Here is a 22,235-nt window from a genome sequence, read left to right on the forward strand (position 1 = left end):
GGGCGAAGTCTGGATCTTGGGTGCACCTTACAGCAGTTTTAACTACAAAAAGATTTGCTCTCCACTTCGTACTGCTGCCTTAGGCTGTAGCATCTCATGCAAATTCAAGATCTCAAGTGTGAGTGATAAATTTGTGGGGTAAGTTTAGTCATCTGTCCTGTTATCAGACAGCAGTTGATTCAAGGTACAGTGGTACCTCAGGTTACATACGCTTCAGATTACAGACTCCGCTAACCCAGAAATAGTGCTTCAGGTTAATAACTTTGCTTCAGGATAAGAACAGAAATCAGGCTCTGGCAGTGCGGCAGCAGCAGGAGGCCCCATTAGCTAAAATGGTGCTTCAGGTTAAGAACAGTTTCAGGTTAAGTATGGACCTCTGGAACGAATTAAGTACTTAGCCTGAGGTGCCACGGTACACCTAAAAAGTTATCCCTGTTAACCTCAATAGCCTCAAATCCCTACAGATTGGGACAGAGCTAGTACTAGTTTCTAACTTTTGTGTGCTTGCATGCAGCTATGGAAATTTGGAACAACAAATACAGGGTCAAGGTTGTAACAGTCCATAAGCTCCTTGCATCTGTGCTGATTGTGACCTAAAATATTTCTAAAACACCCAACCATGATTATGCATTTGGTATAAAGTACCATTTCCATGGGCAAGAACCCCCCCCTCCCCCGTGCTTCACATATTCAAGGATCTGTGAGAATTATTTTTCAATGATAAAATTATTCTTTTGCAGGGGACAACTAGCATGATGACTTGTTGCGTAACCTCCAGGTTCCGGAATTTTTGGGTTACGGCTGCAGCAAACCCAGAAGCTGTCCTCCAGTTACGGAATTTTCGGGATACGGCCGGGCCTCTGGAACGGATCCTGTTTGTATATACTTGAGATAAAAGACAACTTTTGTACAAGCCAAACAATTAGTTACATAGTTGACATTTTTAAAATAGTATTTTCAGCTGGTTATCTATAAATGTCTTATTATTCTGTTAGTTTAGGTCTGTCAAGATGCCCTGTTGACCCCTAAAGTATGGATAATGGTAAGTGTTACTCTTTAAAATTTTAACTAAGTGCTTTAGTAAAACTAGTTTTTAATAGACACATAGATTGAGTTTAAATTTACTTTTACAATATTCCTTTTCAGTAAACATTGTTGGGAGGTTGATGACACTTCATACAACCTCAGATTGTTATGTATATGACTTTTCTTGTTCCCTGCTTTTGAAAAAAAAACTGGAGGGTTCATTCTGCAAGCAATTACAAAGCCATGGAAATAGTTTAATTTAGGAAGTCATGTTTTCCATTGTATAGATATTAAAAATTGCATTGCTGGCACAGTGATGATTTCCTTTTGCCGTTTACCCATCTGAATTTATACTGATGTGTATTTCCTAATTCTGAGATGCCAGTAAAGCTTTAAATGGCCCAAGTAACATAATTACTTAGAACATTATAAAGTTATGTTAATTGTTTTTATTGCAGTGGATGTTTTGATTGTGTGCCTTCCTGAATTCGGATGTATTCAGAAATGAGACCAGATTGTCAAATCGTTTTCAACCATGAAAGTGCTACTTGCAAGTTTGAGGTAGTCGTTCACTAAACCTGTAATCCATGTATAAGAAACCAAACCTGAGTGTTTTGCAAATGTTATATGAAAAAGATATTTAATTTTATTGTAATAAGAAATTTTTGAGATAAAGCTAAGAAGATTAAATTATGAAAGGGAGTCATTCTGTCTGAATACTGAAGGCTTAAGAGCAGCTCTGCTGGATCAGGCCAAAGGCCCATCAAATTCAGCATTCTTTTCCTGCTAGATGCAGTTGACAGTAATGCTTGAAATTCAGTATCTTTTGAAATTTAGAAAACTGATTTTCATTCAATCCTTAAACCACAAATATTTTATATTTGATGTTCTAAGGTATGCCTTATATGCAACCATCTTTCCCCCCCTAATTGAGAACAAAGTGTTAGGGCTCATCCATGCTGCTGCTTGTTGCTTGACTACAAAGCATGGGCTCAAGAGGTTTTCCATTTGCCCCACCACTTTCCCCAGAAAACCTGATTGATGTTTGCTCCGATTCAGTGGTATAGAGTGGAAAGCAATGTGACAAGTGGAAGTGTGAACAAGCGTACACCCATGGGACATACCCAAAGAAAGTAACCATAACATTGTTATTCAGGATATTGAAAACCCTTTCATTGTTTTAATATGTCCTTAATGTTGTTTTTAATGCCATAACCTGCCCTGGGACCTTACGGTGAAGAGTGGGTAATAAAGAGAATTTTTTTTAATAATAGTAATAATAATATATTTAAGAGACTATTTTCCCACATAGTCTATATAGCAATAGTGAGTTGAATTACACTCCATTTAAGACATTCATAGTAAAAGCTGCTCTTATTCTTTCACAAAACTTGGGAGGCTATAACAGGAACCAAGGTCATACATCCTTTTCACAAAATGGAAAATGTTTTCTTTCTCTGTTCCTCCCCGCCCTGAGAAATGCAAGACTAGAAAGGAAAAGCAATGTCTGAAATAGTACAATTCTGTAACCAAGCATTGCATCCTCCATATTTCCAGTGTTATAATGTGACAACGGGAAAATCAGTTTTGCTGACTCTCAAAATGTATGTATGACAAACATTAAGAACTACATGAATTGATCTTACAACTATTTACACATTCAAGTTTATTTTAAAAAATAGACCTCATTTCGCAGATAAACTAATCTTCGCTAATAAGAACATCTGTTGCAGGTCCATATGTAGCAACAAATTGTTTCAACTGTTGATGGCACTGCATCAAGTAAATATCCCTTTGATTTAGAGAGTTTTCACTATTGAGTTCAAATGGAAACACAGCATTTGGGGCCACACAAAACACAGAAGCACCTGTGAAAATAAAAGTAGAGGAATAAACTTATATAATTTATTTTAACTAGAAAATGTTAAAGTATAATTGAAAATGTGATTTACATCAATCGAAATTTCACATAGAAATATCCAGTGATAGGCAACCATGTAGGTAACAGGTTTCTGAACACAGTAAGTATGGGCAGAATGTTTCTCCATCTATAAGTACTTTCAGATGTTAAGATTTTTTATATGCAAAAATATAGTTGGTTCTTAGAATTGGGCTCATTCAATCTTTCTCTGTCACTGTACTAATAAATATATTTCTGGATTTAAAGGTGGCCTGTCATTTTTTAAATGCTCTTTTTAAGGATGCTGTTTCCAAGGGAGCTAATATGAGTGCATGAAGACACATCCAATTCAAATCCCAGTTCAACTTATCAACCAAAGCTGTTAGTCTCATATCCTGGGTGCATATCCAATTGAAATGGGTCCACATGATCAGTATCCTACAGGAGTACCTGGAGTTGTGAGTCTGAATAGCAGTAATTGAAATTTATCACACAAAACCAGACTAGATGATGCACTGGACGCTCATTACAGTGGCATCTAGGTCAAGATGGACGCAATATATTTTGTGCGAGAAAGAGGGGCTCTTTATAGGAACCAAGTGCAGGAATGTCAAGGGTCTTGTTTCTGACAGTGCCCTTCAGTGCGGACTCTTCAATAGATGGTGATGTCAACACAAAAGGAAGGGAAGAGAAATCTCATCCATGGAAATGAGACTTTGGGTGGACAAGCAGAACCTTGAGAGGTAACCAGACATTCAGTATTTGGAGCTCTGCTTTTCAGCCCAATCATAAAAGCACCCTGCGTTTAAGGATTTTACGTGGTTATTTTAATAGCCCTCATTAAGAAAGGTTCAGTTAAAAGGTTTATACCGTATTTTAAAGTGAGAGATGATTCAAATAGTAATACAGCAATCAAAACATCTTCTTCAAGTACTTCTGTTCTTAAACTCAGCTTAGCATGTGCTTTAGACAGTGAAATCCTACAGCACAAACATAAATTTAATAATTTTAAATCAGTTGTACAAAATTTTAATAACAAAGTCTGTTGCCAGAGATGTTGTATGAATCTTTACACACAGTGAAATGTAGCTGCTACAGACACGTATGGGGAGAAATGGGACTTGTGTATTTTTGATGTAATTCAGGTCAGTTACAAGTACAAACAAGAGGTGTGGTTTTAGGCTGATAGAGATGGAGCCATATTGGTTAAAATAGCTACAGTGTGCTAGGCAAATACCCTCTACTGTGCACGCCCAATTGTTAATTAATGTATAACTTATTCATAGATCTTTATCTATTAATGATAATAGAGAGGTGGGCAACTCTATTAGATTACCATTTGTGAGGTTTGGAAGGAGCTTATGACTTCTCTTGAAAAACTGGCTATGAAAGTCAAGTTTAAACTGATACATCATATTCAGAAATGTAACAAAACAAAGTTATATAAAATGGCTTTTGAGCTCTTAAACTTTATTTTTTTACAAAATCTAGGATTAGTGCTGCTTGAAATTACACATTGGTTCACATGTAACTTATACAGATAAGCTGTCGCAATTTAAGAAACAGGAAGCGAACAATCCTGTGTCTAATTTGAATAATTTCTTCTGAGCACACTGAATGATTCCCAAGAAAATGCATAAGCACTTCCTCCAGAAGTGATATGCATATAAACTGACATTTCTAAAACAGACCAAAAGTGCATATAATTATGTATTCTATAACTTACATAGCTAAGGGGAAATGTATTAGGAACATGATGATGGTGGAATGACTGATCCTATTTTCTTTCCCAGCTTTTGGAAAACAAAGGAATATTTTGGCTTATAGCCATCAGATTTGGGTTTATCATAGTTATTTATGCAGAATTATTACACAGGTTAAATACAAATTTTGAAGAACACATACTTGACATGTAAATGAAAACCTACAAGATATTCAGTGCAGTTGCTGAGAGATTTGATCCATGAACAGGATGTGTTCTGACTCTGCGACTTGCTAAGTAGTAACCGTGAATCAGCCTTTCCGCTTCTGAACAGAGTTCCACATGCAAATTTTTGGAGAAAGCAAGGAACTAAAATGACATAAATTATTTCATTGCTTTATGAATTCTGTGGAAAAATCACTAGATTTACCAGTGATCTTTAAATTTCAGGTGTATCGCTTTAAAAAGTATTTTCCAAGACACAATTTTCATTAAAATATTAATAATTTGTCAATTCATTATTCTTGACATATTTTCACATTACAAAGAACATGATTTTAAAATAGGAAAAAATGTGGATTATATGAGTGGTTGCATAAACACAAACTCAACTTACTTCCTAACTGCTTAAGACAGTTTACACCAATCACCATGGAAGTTAAGATACTCATGATTTAGCACGGTTGGTACACCGTTCTGCAGTCAAGTAAGTGTTGGGTCAAACACCTTCCTTGCTTCTTTTCACTTGTATTTTGAAGCCACTGTTGGATTTCACAGCTTTACTAAAGATGTAGATTTAGTGTAAGAAAACTTCTCATTCCTATTCTGAATATTGGACATTGAAATTGTCTGAATTTGATAAAGTGCAGACGAGTCCTTTAGCAAATATGTCTAGTTAGACACATAACATATATTTTCTAAGTTGGTTACTTGTACAAATTGAAGTTAAAGTAGCAGAAGAACAAAAGGGATCCTCATTATTCAAATGCACATAATCTGAAATATGATTGATAGAACAGCAGCTTATCAAACTGCCCTGCTTGTTGGGTTCAATTCATAATGTCTAGTTACCTCCTCATAATCTTGTGTTCCAAACTGTTTGGAGATAGCATAGACTGCATCTTCTGGATTGATGGCCTTTTTTAAAAGGAGATTCACAACAGGAAGAACTGGATTGGAAAATGCTGATTCATTGCAGTGTATCAGAAGCCAAAAAGCATCTATAACGTTAGCTGAAATAAAGCTTAAATCCTAGACAAAATAAATATTTATATTTCAGAACAGAACTTCATATGGTTTCCAGACAAAACCAGCAAGTGAATTATTTGGGACTGAGGGTAGCTAGAAAAATGTAAAATCCAGTGGTTTTTATGGGAAACGCATTTTGGAACATTTCCTTTAGCACTCTTGGTCTGTTTAACGCATGCATGCACTATAGTCCTAGTTTTAATATTGTAGAAGCTACCTCAATTCACTGATGAAAATAGATTGCATGACTGGAGGAAATCACTTTCTAGAAACTGGCTGCAAATTTTGTATATCAATATCACTCTAAAAGCTATTAGTTATTTTTAATTATTGTCATTGTGCAATTCTAGCAAAAAAACATTACTTACCATTTGGCCTATTAGAGTATTATCTCCTTGGCTATGCTTTTTGCAAGAAGAAGCATCCACATCAATAAATGACCAAAAACTGGTTTGAATTGGAAGGGTAACCTGCTGATCAATTTCTTGTCCATATTTCTTTCCAGGAATGAATATAGTAGTTGTTCTTCCTTCAAGTACTTATAAAGTCAGACAATAAAGACTACTTAAAATCTATTTCACTATAAATATGTCTTTGAAGAATGAAAACATAGTGCCATTGTCTTAAAGAAGATAGCTCACATTCTATATATTCAAATTACAGAAATGCACTGGAAGTGCTGCATATCAAAACGTAGCAGAGAACAGGTTGATATACTGCTCCCTATTTTGAAGGACATAGAAACTGGTGAATAATATACTAATTTCTATCTTGGAAGGTAGTGGTGATACCCAATCTTTTCCCCTGTATCCACCACATATGCTCTCCCCCACATCTGCTCCAGGGACCTCCAGATATGACAACAGTAGGTTTGGTGGACATGTGGAAGCTGCCAGGAGTGGAAGGGACCTTCTCATTGCACAAGCAGAAGTCCTTTCCACTAGCTACAGGCACAGTTGAATGTCACCTTGGTTATTTTTTAATGATTAAAATAATTATTCTTTATCAATACATTGCTTTGCTAGCAGACAAACAATATCCCAGTGTTTTGCTCTTTCTCATATGAAAACTACGGGTTGCATTTGATCAAGGCAAGTAAAGTGCTTCTGCAAGAATTGTCATTTGCCAGCCCATGTGACTAAACAGTGGGTTTACACACGCATACAAAATGTGATATCCTCTGAGGTGTAGAAAGCTGTTGCAGTTCTGATTTCTTACTGTGGAAAAAATATTGTGATGAACAGAAACCTGGCATAAGGGAGCTTTTAAGTCAAAGCGTCTTTGGACATTTGGATAACTGAAATAAGGTATGCCAGATTTTAGGTACTGCATTATACAAAACTTTGAGTTGGTTTACCTGACTGCAACTGTTCAAGCTTATCCTTCCTATGTGAAGATAATTCTCCAATGAAGCATACTCCCCCTTTGGCCAGCAAAGCACTATTGGCCTGAATGCTTGCAGTTCCAGTTCCATGCTTATCTTTAGACACAGTAGGAAAAACTTCACCAGATGGAATATGCCGTATTCCCCGTGGAACAAGACTAATGCTGTAATTCATAACTCTAGGTGATGGGGAAAGTAGATACCTTAGTTATGGATGTGTAATACATTTGGAAAAGAAATCAAGTGTTTTAAAAAATAATTTTAGTTTACATGACATTGCAGTTCAGTAGAATAATTCTATTCTTGGAATAAAGAAGCATATGCATTGTTTTACCTCACATATTTTCCTTTAAAAGCAAAATAAGAAATTGGAACAACTTCAGTAACAACATTGTTCTTTGCACAAAGCTAAATAAAAGGGTATACACAGTCGTCATACAAAAGGGGGAGAGAATCTGCTTATTAAAGAAAAGAGCACTTAGTTACCTCTCTAATATTAGCAAATCATTCGTCAATACCAAAATATCCAGGTAATCTGCTGTTAAGTCATTTCTGTCACTTGTCTGTACTAGACTTAACAATATGGCTAGTTTGAGAGTGTTGTTAATGCCTGGTGGAAGTACTTGTGAAGCAAAACTATTGGCCAGAAGAGCTGTAAATCTCCAACACGAGTTTGAAGTCAAAGAAAGCAGATACTTAAATTTTTCACTGATCTGGGAAGGGCCTAATACAAAAACACACCAAAGCCAAATGAATCTATTTGAACAACATATCTTACAATTTTTACAAATATATTCAGTTTCACAGCTTGCATTTGTAATTACAAAACTAGAAAAACAGTTTTAAAAACACCCGCCTTAAGCTCAGTCTTATGCATATAGATTCACGTGGTTCCCAGCTAAGTGCTCACAGGATCGCTTCTCAGGTTTACAAGTGTGAACACTTTAAAATCAGTTTCATTTTGTTAAAATAGGCTATACCTTCAACGGCCCCTGTTACTTGGGCCATTCTCTACCGTATCTAATTATGTGGTCTCCCAATTCTGCAGTGCTTTGTTTGCTCAGGCTGTCCGTTGAGAATCCTACCTTGTATCCTCAGGCGAGATCCAAAAGAATATATCCATACCCAATTTCAATATGTATGGACTTGCTTCACAGTGAGAGCCCTCATGATGTCTGACAGTGGTACCTCAGGTTACAGACGCTTCAGGTTATGGACGCGCCGAAACCCAGAAGTACCGGAACAGGTTACTTCTGGGTTTCAGCGCATGTGCAGAAGCGCTAAATCGCGCTATGCTCATAAGCACCAAATCGCGTCACATGCGCAGACACAGCGCTGCGGGTTGCAAACATAACTCCCACACGAATCACATTCGCAACCCGAGGTTCCACTGCATATAGTTTTATGTGGTGCTTTCTACAAACAACACTTAAGGCATTTTACAATGTGGTATCCAACCAAGTCATACTCTGCGCAGCCAACTGAAAACAATGGACTTAACCTAGACATATCTAAGGGCTTATCCACATTTTTGCTTATCCTGTGTCCAGAAAGTCTGGATCAGAGTGGTTTTCCCATTGACCCATGCTTTCTAGGCACAGATCTGAGCAGTTTTCAACTTTCCTTACTCCTTTCCCAGGGAAAACCTGATCTTCAGTGCTCAATCGCAGCAAACATTAATCAAGAGAAAACCCAAATTGCTGTTTGCTCCGGTTGAGCACTAAAGAGTAGTTTACTCCAGGGGTGGGGGCAGGGGAGAGAAGAGAAATCCTAACTCATATGACTAAAGTCAGATACCACAGAATAAGCACAGAACTACAGATGAAATGCAAGCCCACAAAGAAACCCAATGAACAAAATCTGCACAAGACACCAGTACTATTAGGGCAATGTGTAAATGTAGGAGAGTACATAATTGATAGTAAAAGGCAATGTAGGTTTTATAAACACATTTAAAAGTAATTTAAGTCTCAAATGTGAAGTCATTTAAATGCTGTTGGATCACAAATTAATAGGTAGAGGGCACTCTCTGACTACTATTACCATTCACTTAATTCTTATCCAACTGAAATAGCAGACAGAGTGCCCTCTAAAACACAGTGTGAATTGTGTGATCTGTATTCAAACGAACTTTCACAGCTTGTTTATTCATATTTGAGAGGGAGAGAGGAAGAAGCAAATTTCAATCATACAGAATGTCCCAAAAAGTTTCCGATACATACATACACACACACACACACACACACACACACACAAATCTCCACTTGTTCAATCAGGAACTGAATGGAGACCCACTTCAACTATCCCCTTGTCTTACCTGTGAGATTACAGAGATGTATACGGTTGGCTTCCAGGCAAAGTGTGATTTGTGTGCAGCTTGGCATACAGACTGGAATTCCTATAACTTTATACCTGTTTCCTATTTCCATTTTATTAGATAGTTCATCTATAAATTAGCAAATAAACATGTAGGGATGTATGTATCTGCTTAATACATACCCTGCCTTTATTCATAAAAGCTAGGTAGTTAACAACAGGAAAAAACATCACAAACAATTTTAAATGTTACGAATACTAAGACTGCAATTCTAAATGCTCTTACCTGGGAGTAAGGGCCATTGAACTAAAGTTCAGGTAAACATGCACTGTAAAGGAGCAGCAGGAAGCAACACAACATGGAAGCAGTAAAAACTATTCAAAAACCAGGGACAGTTGAAAACCGGCTTAAATAAAACAGCCATTTGTTAACCAAGCGGCTTCCTGAAGATGAAAGTTTTCCCTAACTTGCAAAAAGTCACACAGGATTGCTCTGCCCAGCTTACTGCTTTATGTCGTTTGGTCTATAAAGGCTAGATTACCTTTATGAGGATAGAAATAAGAGTTACCTCTAGGAATGATCCATTCCCACCATCTTCCTTCTGCATTTATAAGATTGAACACAAAGCTGCATTTGTGTGACCAAATCCATCTACTTTTTAAATATTTATTTCTTTTTAAAGTTTTTATTGGAATGTTTTCCATAAGTAACAAAAGTACATTCAGTGTCTGTTTTTAAATTGTAGCATCCTTCATACAAATCAAATACAATCAGATTGAGACTTTTTTGTTGTAGACAATGTGGGGTTGAGAGAGGGGAGAAAGTAGAGAAAAAGAAATTTAGGAGAGGGGGAAGGTGAAGGAGACATTAAACTTTCATTTTTGCATATATGAGTGGAGCTTTTTTGTCAGTGTCACTTGGATAGGTGTCTTATTATTGTTGGCAGAATAAGAGGTTAGAGGGCCCAAGGTATGGTTGGTTGCAGTTGATTGGTAGTGTTTGGGGGGGGGGCATTGTTAGGTTACATTGGCCATATTGATTCATATGTTGTCAGGGGCGGGGGATCAGTCATTGTCTTGTTTTGTGCATGTGATGAAGGGGAGCACACTTGGGTAAAGGCATCCTTTGTTTGTCCCATGGTCATTTCAGTTTGTTGATAAGTTTTTCTCGTAGGGCAGTTTCCCATACTGTCTGGTTATGAGACTCCTAGCTGCTGAGAGTAAGTGGTTTATAAGTTTTTTGTCATGTGAATGTGCATTATTGTCTTGGAAGAAATTTAGTAAGACAAATTTTGGAGTTGCTTCTATTACCTGTTTTGTTAATTTGCAAATTTCTTGTAAGACTGTTATCCCAAAAGATTGAATTTTGGGGCATTCCTACTACATGTGGACGTGTGTGTCAGTGCCAGTGGATCCTCTCCAGCGCTTAAGTGAAATTCCTGGGTGTATCATCAGCAGCTTATGTGGTATTAGGTACCACCTGTAGATAAGTTTCAGGATGAGTTCCCTTCTCTAGCCTGAGAGGGACTTAAAGGGTGGTTTAGTCCACAGCTTCGACCATTGGGTTGGGTTTATTTCATATCCTATGTCATGTTCCCATTCAGCTTTGATTGTGGTAAGGGGACTTGTAGTGTTTTGGAGTAGTGTTTTATATATTGCCAGTACTGTCCCTTTGCTACTTTTTCCATAATTGACCTATTTCAGCCTTGTGGTTCACCCACTTTTAACTTTGTTATTAGTGGTTCAACATGCAGTCAACTGTGTTCAGAAGGCTTTTAAAAAAGACTTCAGGCAAACTTTTAAAGCAAGAAAAACCACACTTTCAGGGCATTTCATACAAAGCAGATGTTGTTCAAGTTATTTCAAATAGATGTGTGCAGGAGAAAAATCTCAGTAGAATGTCTCAAAAGGACAGAAACAAACCATTTAAAAACAACAAAAACCGAAGCACACAAATAGGCTCCTATTTTAAAATCTGTGAAGATGAATTATTTAAACCAGAAATGGCAGAGATCTCAAGAGAATAAGGGAAGTAGCTAGATTGAGGAAGGATGTTACAAAACCTAGTTACTTACAGAAAAGCTTTATCATGTGAACTGAAAGGAGGAAGTCAAATTCCAAGGACAAGATAAGATTGTGTTTATTTTTTAAAAAGAGCCTCTACATTTTATTTTCACATACTCCCCTTTCCTAATATATGAGCTTCTCTACATATACATTCACATTTGATTGATAGGCATATATATTCAGAAAGTGAAAGATTTATTCCATCCAAATGCTATATTGTATAACACATGCTAGACTAACAGAATTCTTCCACACTTATCAGCCTAATAATAAAAATTTACATTAAACACAAAACTTACCTCTTAGAAAAACTGTGAAAGATTGAAATCTGAAAGGGGTTTTACTGCTGGAAAATCCTTGAAAAGCACTAATTGCTTTAGCATCAACTATTTCAATAACCTGCTTATCTTTAAAAAAGAAAAACGTAAGATTACATTTTTAAAAATTAATCAGAAGTCCATCACAAGCCATTTGCCCAACTGGGATTAGTATTATTAAAGAAAAAGCATTCTAAATCATCCCAACAGTCAGAACTATATCCACTCAAATACTTTAGTACTACTCTTCCTAAGCTTTATACCTTCTATTGACAAAACGGTCAAAAAAGTGAAGTTATAAAGTGATCCGAATCACATAAAATGTTAAACCAAACCATGACTTAGTGCAAACACTAGCACGTGTGGGCTCCCAGAGAGGAGACTGCAGCTGTTTTGCTCCTTCTCTGCGTGTGCTGTGGTGCTGTTGAGAGCAATGTCATGAGATGGCGTAGTGTGTCATCCAAACCCAGGCTCATGTTTTGTTTACTCAAGACAAAACACAAGCAGCAAGCCATACAACAAACCTTGCTACATCTCATGGTTTGTCTTGAGCGAGACAAATATCAAACCTGCATTCAGGCTTGGGATGGATGGATCAAGCTACCGTATTGGTCCAAATATAACCAACATCTTTTTCCAAATTCGGGCCATTAACGTTTGGCTTATATTCATGACCTTACACACACCCCCCACCCAAAGCAGTGCAGGGCAATGATCAGCCCACCCGCAACTCCCAAACCTCCCCCGGCGCCGGCTTGGGGAGGTAGTGCCAGGAGGTGGTAGTGCCAGGAGGTGGGCATGCAGCGCGCTTGAAACAGAGCACCAGCGCCAGCTTGGGGAGTGGAGTGCCAAGCACTGGCGTTGGCTACCCCCCATCCCGTTCCGGGCAGTAGTGCTGGGAGGCGGGCCGCACCCACAATTAAGCCTTGAATTTTAAAGGTGCGGCTTATTTGTGAGTGTGGCTTCTATTTGGACCAATACAGTACTTTTGTCTTGTGCTGGTTTCATGTTAACAAAACTGGGACAATTTTGTCCAGTTCATGGGGCAATTTCTTTACGAAAATCCTTTTAAAAAAACCCCAGTTTTACGAACAAAAAGTACAAGATAGTACAAAGGCACCTTTCTTCTCTGACCCATTATAGTTGCTTAAACCAGCTAATACCTCCTTTGTGTTGACACAACTGAAATTCTAATATTTTTTTTAAAATGGCCTCAGAATATGATGGCATATCTTAACGTGCAGTCCTTTCCTGAATTGTACAGAGTTTAAAAGGACAATCTCCATAGACGTATGGGGGTAGCCACCTTTTCCCCTTCCCTTTTAGCATTTTGTCTTTAAATTATAAGCCGGTGAATGTCTGGTGAAAGAAATTATCATATGCAAACATGTATTACTGGGACACTGAAACCTCAGGAAACTTTGTGAATTCAAAAATAAGTCTACTAATTAGATTTTCTTCACACACTATAAAATGCTAAGAGACTGGGTTAAATCTGTATTTCAGACACATTCAGACTTAGGAAGTGGGGAGCCTATCAGAGTCCCAATGTAACCATGGGGCATACATTATAAGCTTCACTCGATGTAGAGATGACTTTGAACTCCCTCCTCCATGTTTTTTCCTTCTCTTGTTGCCCAATAGTACACCTCACCATAAAAATATAGCTATTGAAATTGTATAATTTAGGGCTAATAACTACTATTTAATGTTTACCACCAAGTACTCTGTATTTCATATCTTCCCGCAGTGGTGAAGTACACAAAGTGCACACAAAATTGTTTCTCACTGTTGCAGATTCTGTCGCTCCAGGAGTATGTACTCTTATATACTGAAATCCTAGGGAAAGTGTATAAAAGACCATATTTAAAGTTCTAAACATTCACAAAGTGCTATATATTGATTTATAAAGGTTTCCAATTTAATTTAATTAATCATCACCAAATGATCTCTGATAGTGTACCTACTTGAAAAGAATATTGACATCCCGTTCATTCATTTGGGGCAAGTGCCAAAAAAATTGGCATCCCCTTTTAGAGTTGTTTGAATGGCACACTGCTTGCCATCGTAATACAGAGTCCTCAGTTGACTATAAGGTATGATAGTCAGATTCAGTTAAGACCTGCCATGCTAGCGGAAATCATTGTAATGGATCCTACTGAGCCTCCCCTCTCCTCTCCCCTTCCCCACATCTCCACCAAATCCACTGTAGGGGTCAGAAGAACTCCCAGAACAGTATGCAGGGAGAGGAGAGGATGGAACGTTCTGTCCATGGAGAAGGAGAAGTCTGAATCCCACCCGTTGTCCACCAGCAAACAGAAATATTTGCATGATAGACAACAGAAGTAGAGTATAATCTTTTAATTTTTGGAATATACGATGGAGAACAATCCACTGAATACTACTGCTGAGTGGTATGGTCAATGGCAATTGATCTAGCCAGTATAGTGCGGGGCACACAGATGCATCTAAACACAACAGGCAGGCATAAAAGTTATGAACACAGAAATCAATTATCTTCTCTGCTTTTTCCTCCTAGTCCCTTCTACAGCCAATGATCTGCTTGATAGTAGGAAAATCAGTTTGTGAAACGATGTTCATGTGTATCCAGTATGAGAAATCACAGGTCTATAAAGCTCTCACAAATATGTCAGCAACGTGCAGGGTATTAGATTTTATAAACAATGTCTTATAAAAGCTTATATATTTCTTAAAAGCTGGATTTACTGTGTAAGTCAGTAAGTTATAATAGAATTCAAGATTCCAGGTTGGTGTACCTTCAGAAAACGGACAGTTTTCATCACAACAAACAAATCTTGCTCCTTGTGTATATTTTGTTACAGTGGACATTGCAACAACTATTCCCTCTGCCATATAAAATCTCTGAGAAGTGTAATCAAATGGAAATTTGCAAAGACTGAAAATATAACTGGGCAGGGAAGGTAAATGTGTTAGTTTCAGCACTATGCTCATCTGAAAAAAAGAGACACAGAAATAACATGATGATGATGCCAGTTATAAATAACAGATACTACAATGGTACCTCAGGTTACATACGCTTCAGGTTACATACGCTTCAGGTTACAGACTCCGCTAACCCAGAAATCCAAATCCAAATAGTGCTTTAGGTTAAGAACTTTGCTTCAGGATGAGAACAGAAATCGTGCTCCTGCGACACGGTGGCAGCAAGAGGCCCCATTAGTTAAAGTGGTGCTTCAGGTTAAGAACAGTTTCAGGTTAAGAACAGACCTCTGGAACAAATTAAGTACTTAACCCGAGGTACTACTGTACAGTGGAATCCTATGCATGCCAACTCAGAAGTCAACAAGGAAGCTTACTATAATTAAGATATGCCTTGAACGCATTTCAGAAGAAATATTGCAACAAACTAAAAGGTCAGTGAAGCTATATTGTTTTATAAATACAACTAATTTCTTTAAAAAGTGAAATACGAAAAGCAGAGTTCAAACCTACCTGAGCTTCAGTCTGTAGCTGCTGAATTAGTGACAGTGTTTTAACTGCTGTAAAACACACCTATAATTCAAAACCCAATTCATTTCATAAGGCAACTGCAGTTTAAAAGAGTGATTAACAAATTTCACCAAAATATATGAGATTCCTTACAGACTGAAAAATCTGAGTGGCCTTCATAGGTTTATGCAAAATGTAATTTCCAAGGGTAGCATCCAACTCAATAATATCAGATGGATTTATCAATATAGGAAACCGGAAAATGGCATAACTTTGCTTTGAATCTGTAAGAGTAGAAAGTAAAAACCATCAACATTTTCCATATACTGATTTAAACTATAATTTTAAAAATTGCTAAATACTACCATTGTATAATTTGCAGGCATTCACAAATTTCTGAAGGCCACCACTCCTGTCAAGATAAATCAATGCAACTTCCTTCATTCTGAGAAGGTCTGGCTTCATTTTCTCCGATGGTTTTGTTTCAGTACTAAACCCTTAGATCACAGGTACACACTATGGGGAAGAATTTGATATGTCAGTAAGGTCAAGACAATGGAACATGCAGTAAGAATTCTGCAGTGACGAGTTACCATTAGCACTTACAGAAAACGAATTATCTAATACAGAGGTTGATGCCATGGCACCTGCATAGGCCTTGATTGGTATCCCTGGGCAGGCCCCCACCCCAACTCTGAGCTTGCTTCTTTCTTTCTTTTTAAAGAAACTTATGAAGCAAATTGTGCAGGTACCCTTCCAAGTGTTTACTTCGAAATGAGTGCAGTGTATACTGTCCTCACAATGTATATGTCCATACAGAGATACGTCTCCTTGTGTTTAATGGAGCTTACTCCCAGGTAAGTGGGTACAAGATGGCAGCCTAGGCTTTGGTTGGGGTTGGCATTAGGGGAAAAGAGGGTTCTTCTGCCTGTTAACAGCTGTAAGACAAGCAGAAATACAACAGGTTAATCATTTTCTATTAGAGAAATACAATTATGGGAAAAGCTTTATCATAACGACTCTCTTTAATTTGTTATGTAATGCTCGCCATGACAGCTATGTTACACTATGCTATGCTCCCATGGCAGTTATTTTGCGATTGATGTTCATAGCATTCATACCACTGGTCCAAAAAGTTTGGCAGTCCTTGATATAATGCAAAGCCTTGCTTAATTTATTCAGATACTGGAGAAGGATCCGAGTACTGGAATATGCTTTAGATTACAAGACAAAGCATTAGTCCTGTGGACGTGTACTTAGCAATATGGGTGGAATCTTTATTACTTGTGATTTTTTTAAAGGACAAGCAAAATATATTCACTATGTTCTGGTCTTAAATAATTTATAATAAATTATTGCAGTATAAATCTTATAAAAGGAAACATCTTGCTGTATCAGTTTTGTCAAGAATTTAAATCCTAACATATTTCAGTTGGACTTCTATGTAATTAAGAGGAAATTAGATAATGCATAAGGAATTTGGGTTGGGCATCTGATGATCTTAACTGTAAAAGCTACATGTTAGAAATATTCTACACGGCTTTTAGCTTTTCCAGTACTCTGATTTCTCTGCAGTCCGAACAGTGAGCACTACATCTACACTTATTTGTACTGGGGGTTAGGAAACTCCTGTTCCATCCAGTGGGAGCTTCCGTCTCACCAATGAAAACAGTCATGGGGGGATGGGAATCCAGATTAAGACTGCAAGGGGAGATAAAATACATTTACTCCCCACAAGTGTCCCAATCGGACACTCTCTCTCACACACAATTCACTTTTTAAAAGACATTCAGTATGAATAGAGTTGCATTTAATTTGGCCACCCAAAGTCAGTGTACTGTAGTGGTTAAAGTGTCAGATTAGATGATGGAAGACCACAGTTCAAATCCCCATTTGGTCATTAAGCACAAGGAACACTATTCAAAGAACTATGCTCGGTATAAAGTCAAAAATACCCATTCAAATAGTCCCAGTTGTATGTTCTGTCTGGAACAGTAGCATAATCTGCCCACCAGAGAGCTCTGGATATAAATAACCCTATGCCACCAACTGGGCAGTTGCTGAACAATTTTGAAATGAGGGGGGCTCAGCAAGAAACAGAACCAAAGATATCAGTGTCACACCTATGTATATGTGCCTCACATTCAGATAGGGTGAAATAATTTAAATGGTGATTTAAATCTAAGTTCTTAAGTGTCATTTTCCATCATGGATATAATAGGATAGGGATTTCAATATGAAAAACAAAGAGTAATTGTGGAGCAAACACATATTCTAACGTAAAAACCCCCCAAAAAGCTCAACAATTTTGGTTTCTTCCTCAAAACCCTTCCATTTCTGCACTGATGTCGCAATGGCCCACCTCACTACATTGTCACCCTTTACTGCCATTATTAATGTAGCTCTGTCTCTTCTTCAGGCATGCCAAAACCAATGTGTTACAGTTCTCTTGCAATGGTGCATTTAAAAAATCCAACTAAGTTGTTTGTGTGAAGAATCCAACAACACACTTGAACACACAAGCCATTGCATGCAGTTGTACAATTTCCCTGTCTTGTTTTTCTTCAAATCAAAAGCATCCTTGGAGGTGGCTGTATGTTTAAGTTGAAGACTAGCACAACAGCAAAAGGAGGAGCTGTTTAACCTTATGGGTTCTCCCCCACAAGCTGATTTTCAGCCTACAAGCAGGAGGATATAAGTGGCTCTATGTATTTAATTTAATGTTTAGGGAAGTTTTTAATGACTGATGTTTTAATGTATTTTTAACCTTCTGCTGGAAGCTGCCCAGAGTGGCTGGGGAAACCCAGCCAGATGGGTGGGCTAGAAATCTATTATTATTATTATTATTATTATTATTATTGAAAAGTGGTCAAGATCGTATCGCACATCATGTGCAGATTTGTGGTAAAAGAGTTATCTGTACCCACCCGTAGTTATGTGTGACTGAAAGATGACAGTAAACCGATTAAGTGGGATTCTAGAGCCCCTGTCATAGAGATGGCACTCCAAAGGACAAAAGTGGGAAAGTGTCTAGCCACCCCACCCCAAAAAACCTACTTTTCTCCCTACCTCCACTGAGGAGCAATGCTGGCAATAGCAGGCCCTGAGCAAATGAACAAGCTTTCTGTATTTTCATTAACAATTTATGCCTATTACAGAACTTTTCCCCTCAGACTTGTCCTCCCTCATATTCTTTCTAGTACTGCCATTGCTTCCTCGTTAGCCTTTCACACAGAGAAATAAAACCACTGAACCTCCACCCCTCTTTCTGTTCCTTGCGTCTCTCTGAAGGGGAGCTGATCTAGGCACAGAGAAGGAGCCAGACTTCAAACTTCCCTCCATATGAACACTCCTCAGAAAGAAACAATGGTCAACATCCACTTCAGGTGGACGCTGTCTGTTGCTTGGCAATCCTACTGCCAAATCTTACATTTTCAAGTTTCTGTTCCACAACTCTGCTGTCAGCAGAGATATTCTCAACTCTGATAGGATAAAAAGCATCACAGGCACAAAATTTACCTCAGATTACTTTAATTCAAGGGACGTACATTTCCCCTCAATTACTTACTATCTCACCAAAACTGCAATCCTAAGCAAATCTTACAAGGGAGCAAGTCCTATTGAACTCTCTGGATCCTACTTCAGAGGGAACCTATTTTGATTTAGGCTTGTTAGTTTAAGTAATCTTTGAAAAAATTGTAGCAATATCAACCAAGTGCATTTCAGCGGTCTTCATCAGTGGTCTAGGGTATTTATAAAAATGAAACAATTTTGCAGAAATAAAAATCCCAGGTTAACACTTCTAAAGCAATAATATTTCAAAAAGAATGAACTCATACTCAGTGATAGGGTTTGATTTCTAATATTACTTACAAAACACTCCAATTCAATCCTGTACATAATGAAGCACTGAAGTGCAGTGCCAATCTTATTTAAGTGGTTATATATTAGAAGCTAAAGCTTGTCAGTGACTCTGATTTTTTTGTTATTGAAATGTGGTTGATTTTCCTTTCAGAAGTGCTGAGCCTGAAATGCGCATTTTGATTTTGAGGAACTGTTGAGTTTTAAATAACATACTAGGCCACTGATGAAAACTCTGCTGAAACACGCTAAAGTAAGACAGTGGTTCTCAAACTTTTTTCTCTGGGCCATACTTTCAGAATACAAATTTGCTCATGCCACACACATTGGAAAACAAAACAGCAGTGCTTGATTTATAACACAGAACAATACTACTTTATTTCTTTGATTGTCCTTGAATCTTCCCGCCACACTTGCCCTCCTCTCCTGCCACACTCTTTGAGAACCCCTGACCTAAGGAGTTGGTAGCAGTGTGTGTATATGTATGCATGTATATGTATAGTGATAGTATCCAATTGTTAATAAACAAAACTGTATTTTCTTTCATTTTCATAGAATTTACAAATTTTCAAAGCATGAAAAAAAGGAAATATCTGCTTCCCTCCCCTTTGTTGGCATATGTTTGTGAATGAAAGATATATAAATAGACAAGGATATATTTATTCTGGATTAATTAGACCTCTGTATTAAAGTACTTGTACAAAAAGGAGTGGCTAAACTAAGAAACCTACATCTAAACGTGTTTATTCTGAAGTAAGTCCCAGATAATTTGGTGGGTGCCTGCTACTTAGCAATAGCCAATGGGAGTGTTGCCATGAGGGAATTAGATTGAGGTGAGAGAAGCATTTCTTTCAGTTGCTGGGGGCTGGATTGTAATTTCCTTTTGCAGCTAGAGTTGGGATCCCAGTAAAAGATGCACTAATCTAGCACAAAAGTGGGTCTTTTAGCTGGACACCGGTTGTGTTTGTTTGTCTGGAGCCTCTGCCAAGTGTAGATTAATTCTGTTGGTTTTTATCTTTTCCTCTTTTGTTCCTAGTTTGTGCTAGGTATCTTCCTAAACTTAGCCTCTCAATATGAACTTTCCTTCTAGGAAGGTTAGATATTTACTTTACTTTTAAAGCAAAGCTCAGAGTCTGGGCCCCCTTGCTGGCATGAGCCCTGGCAACCTGATTGTGCCATTATAATCTGACCAAGGGTACTCAGTTGCAGTCTGTTTGCATTGGCTTGATACTGCAAGATCTCTTAGTGCCCAGATTTTGTTCTGTTTTGTTTGGGTTTGTTGCTCCCTCTCTCTCTATTTTCTTTTCATGATTCAAGACTTTAGTATAAAAATCCAAATCATGGCCACAGTGGAAACAAGACATGTGGACTATTTTCTTCAAGTTGCAAATTCCATATTTAATTAATTCCTTTGAGGTTTCTGTTTTCCCCAGCCACAATCACAAAGTTCCACACTGGATTTAGGAGAGTTGAGCAAGTAAAAAAAATGTGTCTATTGTGGCCAGTCAGTCTTTTTACAAATGGACTGTGTTAGCTTTTTTTTCCCCAAGCATGAACTAATCAAAGTATAGATCTCATGAAAGTGAATTTTAATACAATCAAATTGAAATAAATTAGTTTTCTAAACAGAAGAACAAAATTTCCCTTCTACAAATGCAGTCATTTTTTTCCTTATATATTTCTTTGGAAAAAGCCATTTATCTTCTACAAGAAGAGGAAAAAGGTTATAGTCATTATGAGAAGCATTGTTATAAAAAAAAAATACTTAAGGCTAATTTGTTCCACCTTTATTTAACCTAGAGAGCACATTTCTAGCTTTTACTAATGGAATGTATCAAATTACTTGAGTAAAGTGGTAATGGTTGCAATTCAGGGCCCAGTATAACTAAAGGTGGCACAGTTTGGCCTTAAGATGGGCAATATTGTACAGATTCTTGCTTGGAGTTAAGAAGAAGTGATACTAATAAATCACCTTGGCTTAAAGAACAAGCAAATTGTGCAGAGTATGCTTATCTTCTTTAAAAAACAGTGCTATACAAAAATATTTGCATAGTAACATTTCAAGCACAAAGTCACTAGAGAGCTTACAAAGGCCTTTAAATGAGAAAGTGTGCTGCTTTGAAAGACAGACAATTTGGAGCTATCAATGTAAACTTGGGGGGGGGGGAACAGTCAGTGTCCTTTCTTACAGAAATTTCTTTTCTTACAGCTAACTAAAGTATTGGTTCAAAAAGTATTTTTGTACAGCAGGTGTAACAGTCGTAAGGAAGTAATCCAAAATGCCCAGGTTCCTCATATTACAGCAGAAAAAGTTTGTTCAACATTTCAAACGAGGCACTAGTTGCACATATTTTTGAATCCGTTCACAATCAAAATGTTCCAGTCCATCTAAAGATGACTTGCAAGTATTTCTTAGCATCCAGAAATCTTAGTGAAATGAGTCCTCAGAAGGTGGTGCATAAGAAAATCCAATGAATGCATCATCTGCTTCCAGTACACTGGCATTTACAATATTATAGTCAGAAGAAATGCAAACTGAACAGGGTACCATTTCTTCTGTAAATGCTGTGTCAAAGTTTCTGATGTCATCTGGACCAGACTAGGAAATAAAACATACAAATTGTTGTAAGAAAAAGGTATGATTTCTACCTCTAGTATTTCGTATTTCAGTTCAAACTGGAAGGTCTATTAATTTATCAACAAAACAATTTATCAGCAAAATAATCAATGGTACAATCTTACCAGGGAGAGTGTCCCAGGGTCCATAGGATATTGTGGACCTCCCTCTCTATGGGTGGAAGTAATGGAGGGAACCAAAAATAAAAATAGTTGTCCATACCTTCTGCCCTGGCCAGGACAAGTGGGCAGGGCTTAGGAAATAGCAGTAGCTCCACCACAGATCTTTACACCCTGATAGGATTGCTTTGTTAGTGTTAGTATATC

The 22,235-nt window shown here is 37.5% G+C and overlaps 3 protein-coding genes across 31 annotated transcripts in view; 1 reads left to right on the forward strand and 2 right to left on the reverse strand.

Moving 5' to 3' along the window:
- The window catches only part of LOC310682505 (uncharacterized protein), a 13,150-nt gene extending 6,701 nt beyond the window's left edge, over positions 1-6,449 (forward strand). For 4 of the 5 annotated variants that reach the window (XR_014513920.1, XR_014513921.1, XR_014513922.1 and 1 more), the window contains 2 exons: positions 741-1,042; positions 1,485-3,192. Coding sequence is in view for 2 of the 5 variants with exons in the window: in XM_083451457.1 (XP_083307583.1) it covers positions 741-751 (11 nt within the window). In the remaining 3 variants the exon portion in view is untranslated. Of the gene's footprint in view, positions 1-740; positions 1,043-1,484; positions 3,193-3,226 lie in introns of those variants that run through there. The other variant, XM_083451458.1, reaches the window with a different exon arrangement.
- MCMDC2 (minichromosome maintenance domain containing 2) lies at positions 2,663-20,116 on the reverse strand. Of its 19 annotated transcripts, none has more exons than XM_083451074.1 (16): positions 18,359-18,832; positions 16,232-16,369; positions 15,797-15,947; positions 15,585-15,715; positions 15,435-15,494; positions 14,738-14,933; positions 13,677-13,799; positions 11,943-12,050; positions 9,578-9,706; positions 7,747-7,984; positions 7,234-7,439; positions 6,245-6,414; positions 5,700-5,879; positions 4,855-4,997; positions 3,797-3,906; positions 2,663-2,894 (listed from the first exon to the last, which is right to left on the reverse strand). In XM_083451074.1, the coding sequence occupies exons 3-16, from the start codon at positions 15,894-15,896 to the stop codon at positions 2,728-2,730; spliced, it is 2,061 nt and encodes a 686-aa protein (XP_083307200.1). In that variant the 5' UTR covers positions 15,897-15,947; positions 16,232-16,369; positions 18,359-18,832; the 3' UTR covers positions 2,663-2,727. The 19 variants fall into 19 exon arrangements, with proteins under 19 accessions (XP_083307200.1, XP_083307196.1, XP_083307188.1 ...); XM_083451070.1 differs by having other exon boundaries at positions 5,700-5,765; positions 16,184-16,369; XM_083451062.1 differs by having other exon boundaries at positions 16,184-16,369.
- Positions 19,808-22,235, reverse strand: part of LOC310682394 (serine/threonine-protein kinase Sgk3) — a 52,389-nt gene continuing 49,961 nt past the window's right edge. For all 7 annotated transcript variants that reach the window (XM_083451219.1, XM_083451220.1, XM_083451223.1 and 4 more), the window contains one exon: positions 19,808-21,891. In XM_083451219.1, coding sequence (XP_083307345.1) covers positions 21,721-21,891 — 171 coding nt within the window. In that variant the 3' untranslated portion in view covers positions 19,808-21,720. The remainder of the gene's footprint in view (positions 21,892-22,235) is intronic.

The sequence above is a fragment of the Podarcis tiliguerta genome (assembly GCF_965153285.1).
Source record: "Podarcis tiliguerta genome assembly, chromosome: 7".
NCBI classification, from domain to species: domain Eukaryota; kingdom Metazoa; phylum Chordata; class Lepidosauria; order Squamata; family Lacertidae; genus Podarcis; species Podarcis tiliguerta.